The sequence below is a fragment of the Cryptomeria japonica genome, chromosome 6, assembly GCF_030272615.1.
Source record: "Cryptomeria japonica chromosome 6, Sugi_1.0, whole genome shotgun sequence".
Taxonomy (NCBI): Eukaryota; Viridiplantae; Streptophyta; class Pinopsida; order Cupressales; family Cupressaceae; genus Cryptomeria; species Cryptomeria japonica.
The window spans coordinates 653,496,289-653,500,252 of NC_081410.1; the positions used below are offsets into that span (position 1 = coordinate 653,496,289).

Here is a 3,964-nt window from a genome sequence, read left to right on the forward strand (position 1 = left end):
CTAACTATTGTGCCTAGTTGTTGAGGGTTTCGTAATTATTCCTTGCATCTAACGGTGTATGTTTTGGCCGTACCGGTGGGAGAAGATATGGGCCGTAGATGGTAGTGTGACCGGGTAAAAGCTATCAGTGGCACAGACTGCCATTTTATGTTTTTTTGTCCAAATTGTGTATAGGGTCAATGATAGGGAATTGTATAGAGTAACAGAGTTTGTATAGTGTGTGGTGAAAAAGAGATGTGGTGGGAATGTGCGACTTCTGCTAAGTTTTTTTAGTAGGCCCGGGCTTAATCTTTCGATTAGACAAGATTAAACTTGCAATTTACGAAGTTGTGTAAGAATGCCCAAATCTGGCCTATAAGTAAGGCGTCCGATCACAGGGCAGAGCACAAAACCTGTACTGACAGTCGCCATATCTCCCCTGCTTCCAGTCCACTGTCTTGTTTGCTCAGCATTCTCTTTAGCTTTAGAAAGTTGCAGCATTGTCTAACCAGACAGAGCTTTAGAGCCCAGGATCTGGTGGGTGACTGTGAGTGTGAAGATGGGCATTCGGAGTTTCAAGATTTGGATAATGCTGGCAATGGCACTTGCAGCACTACTTTTTGCCAATGTCTGCTCTGCAACACAGAGCAATTCCTCTGCTGTAGAAAAGGATCCGGACAGCATTGCTGAAATGGTTCAAAAGTAAGATTTCTTTTCCTCCCCTCTTTTGTGGGGCATGCTAGAAATGTAGATATTTAAGCGCATTTCGACTCTGTTTTTCGACCATTCGCTCTGTTTTTCGACTCTGTTTTCTGTGTTTTTGGTTGTTGAGATTTCGGGATCATTGCAATGGTGTTTGCAGGAGCATTAACAGTACGAGGCGAGAACTGGCTTATTTGTCATGCGGGACTGGGAACCCCATTGATGACTGCTGGAGATGCGACCCAAACTGGCAGAACAACCGCAAGAGGCTCGCAGACTGCGCCATTGGCTTCGGCAGGAACGCCATTGGAGGCAAGAATGGGCGATTTTATGTGGTAACAGATCCTGGTGACTATGACGCTGTGAATCCTCGCCCTGGCACTCTGCGTCATGCTGTCATCCAGACCGAGCCTCTGTGGATCATTTTCCAGAGAAGCATGGTGATCCAGCTCAAGGAAGAGCTCATCATGAACAGTTTCAAGACAATTGACGGCCGAGGCGTCAATGTCCACATCGCCAATGGGCCCTGCATTACCGTTCAGTACGTGACTAACATCATCATCCATGGCATTCACATCCACGACTGTAAGCCCGCAGGGAATGCAATGGTGAGAGACTCCCCTACCCATTACGGGTGGAGAACAATGTGTGATGGCGATGGGGTGTCGATCTTCGGCGGAAGCCACATTTGGGTCGACCACTGCTCACTTTCCCGTTGTGCAGATGGTCTCATTGACGCCATCATGGGATCCACTGCCATTACCATTTCCAACAACCACTTTGCCCATCACAATGAGGTCTGTTCCCTTCCTAACCATATTCTCAATTTCTCTCCCCCTTTTCAAATTTAGTTCTTAAAATCTTTTTTCTTAACCATCTTTCCCAGTTGCTCTGTTTTCTAATTCTTGTTCTGGTTGGTCATATAAAATATCCTGTAGACGAGATGATATTAAATCTTGCATCTCTTGTCAATTTAGTTCTGGTTAATGGTTTTGTGTATCTAAATGGGATAATGAATTGGTGCAGGTAATGCTGCTGGGTCACAGTGACTCCTACACCCAGGATGTCAATATGCAGGTGACTATCGCTTTCAACCACTTTGGTGCAGGTCTAGTACAGCGAATGCCCAGGTAAGAAAGTCATACATTGTGTTTCGTCAAACACCACATTTTAAATTTTAACTTATTTAAATGAGTCATCTGAAACATGATTGAATGCAGATGCCGCCATGGATACTTCCATGTGGTAAACAATGACTACACTCACTGGGAAATGTATGCCATTGGAGGCAGTGCCAATCCCACCATCAACAGCCAAGGAAATCGGTACCTGGCACCGATTAATCCCTTTGCAAAAGAGGTACCTTACATTACCCTACCTTACCTAGTACATGGTTGCACATGCATAAAGTTTCTGGTCAATTTGGTCGTTAAAGAGAGATGTGACGCCTTTGCTTAACAGCTACATCGCATATGCTTAGTTGAGGACTAATTAAAGCAGGAAAAGTAGGATTTGCAACTACCCATCTTGTGACATAATCATGCTTGTTTGTTTGTTTCAGGTAACAAAAAGAGAGGATTTCAACCCCAGTGAATGGGAGCACTGGAACTGGAGATCAGAAGGAGATCTGATGTTAAATGGGGCATTCTTCACACCATCTGGAGCAGGGGCTTCATCAAGCTATGCAAAGGCATCAAGCTTAGGGGCAAGGCCTTCTTCAATGGTGGGAGCTCTTACTGGAAATGCAGGAGTTCTTGGTTGCAAGACTGGATCTCACTGCTAACACAACACACCCACAAATCTCTCATCGTTATCAGTATCATTCTGTTCTGGTTCTGTTCTGTTACATTCCATTCCATTGAAGTTTCTATGTCCTCTCTGGTTTCCAAAAGTTTTGTCATCATGGTTTATTCAGCTAATTCTCCAATTGTATTATGGATATATATATCTTGTTTGGAGGGGAGAATTCGAGTATATATATATGGTCTCCCATACCTCCCTTATTTTCAAAGGCAACCTCGGCCTACCATGAAGGCTGTATGATAAATATAGTTGGAGGCGCAGAAGTGTTGTTGATGAACTCCTTTTCACTAATATCAATTCCAATTGTTCTCTTGCTCTAAGACTTGTGATCAAATCCACCATTTGCCATCTAATTTTATTGTATTAGACTTAAATCAAAACAAATATTTAACAATGAACTTTGTATGAAAGTAAAAGAATAATTTCAAACAATAGTGTTTAATTGGATACAAACCTATTCAAAATGGTTGTAATATTGTGCATTGAAAATGTGAGTCTTTATGCCGACATGTTGAAGAAATAATAAAAAAAAACAAAAAAAAACTACACCTTTTCATTTAGTTTTATGTATGGTTTTGGCCAATGTCTTGATGTGTTTGTTATAAATTTTTATTTTTATTTTTTATATTATTCACAAGTTTGTTTTGCGGTTTAATATGGTAGTATAAACCTATGTTGACTCTTCACCTAAAAGTTGAGGATTTAATGGATATCCATTTTGTCAAAGTTGTAAGACATGATCCCAACCTCATATGTTATATCATATCTCCAAGGGTTTGGAACCTTGAAGGAAGAGACAATAAAAGAACATACCATCACCCTGGCATACACTATTATTGTAGTTGGTTTATTTACTCAATTTAAATCATTAGTCTAAGTTTTATTTTTAGTCTAACTTTCTAGCGTAGGTCATGTTCATAGTTACAAGGTTGTTCTTGTAACCACAATCTTGATCTACTTAAACATAATATTAAAATCAAATATTTTAGCTAGTTACCTCATTTTTACACTTTGATTATTATGTTCAATATGCACTCATTTTCACAAATATTTTCACTTTATTATTATGTTCAATATGCACTAATGTTCACAAAGAATCATTGATCATTACAAGAACAATCATTTACATTTGCACTCAAAACTTTAAAATCAAGTCAGGAATCTAAAATATCACACTCATCCTAGAGTATTTGAATTGTCATTCTAAAATTCATATATCATCGTATAGGACTCTGATGTCAAAATCTAAGACTCTATATCCAAGTCTCTATATGTCAAAATCCAGAAGTAATTAGAGATTGAATTATTGATATAAAGTAATTAGAGATTGAATTATTGATATAAAGTGAGATCATGATCAAAATCTAGATTTGTCATTTTAATTTAGATTTATATACTTTAATATCCAACACATTTCAAATTTCCAAAACACACAAATGTCATTGTCTTCATTCATTAACATTCATTTTCAAGCACAAAA

At 39.1% G+C, this 3,964-nt stretch overlaps 1 protein-coding gene across 1 annotated transcript; it reads left to right on the top strand.

The window, feature by feature from the left end:
- The first annotated feature begins 316 nt into the window (after positions 1-316).
- Positions 317-2,804, top strand: LOC131033197 (probable pectate lyase 18). The gene is made up of 5 exons (XM_057964345.2): positions 317-681; positions 842-1,478; positions 1,708-1,811; positions 1,902-2,040; positions 2,243-2,804. The coding sequence occupies exons 1-5, from the start codon at positions 539-541 to the stop codon at positions 2,462-2,464; spliced, it is 1,245 nt and encodes a 414-aa protein (XP_057820328.2). The 5' UTR covers positions 317-538; the 3' UTR covers positions 2,465-2,804.
- Positions 2,805-3,964: the final 1,160 nt, after the last annotated feature.

Coding starts and splice junctions, on each gene's coding strand:
- LOC131033197 (XM_057964345.2), top strand. CDS start 539: ATGGGCATTCGGAGTTTCAAGATTTGGATAATGCTGGCAATGGCACTT. Junction 682..841: donor ATTGCTGAAATGGTTCAAAA/GTAAGATTTCTT, acceptor TGGTGTTTGCAG/GAGCATTAACAGTACGAGGC. Junction 2,041..2,242: donor TTAATCCCTTTGCAAAAGAG/GTACCTTACATT, acceptor TGTTTGTTTCAG/GTAACAAAAAGAGAGGATTT.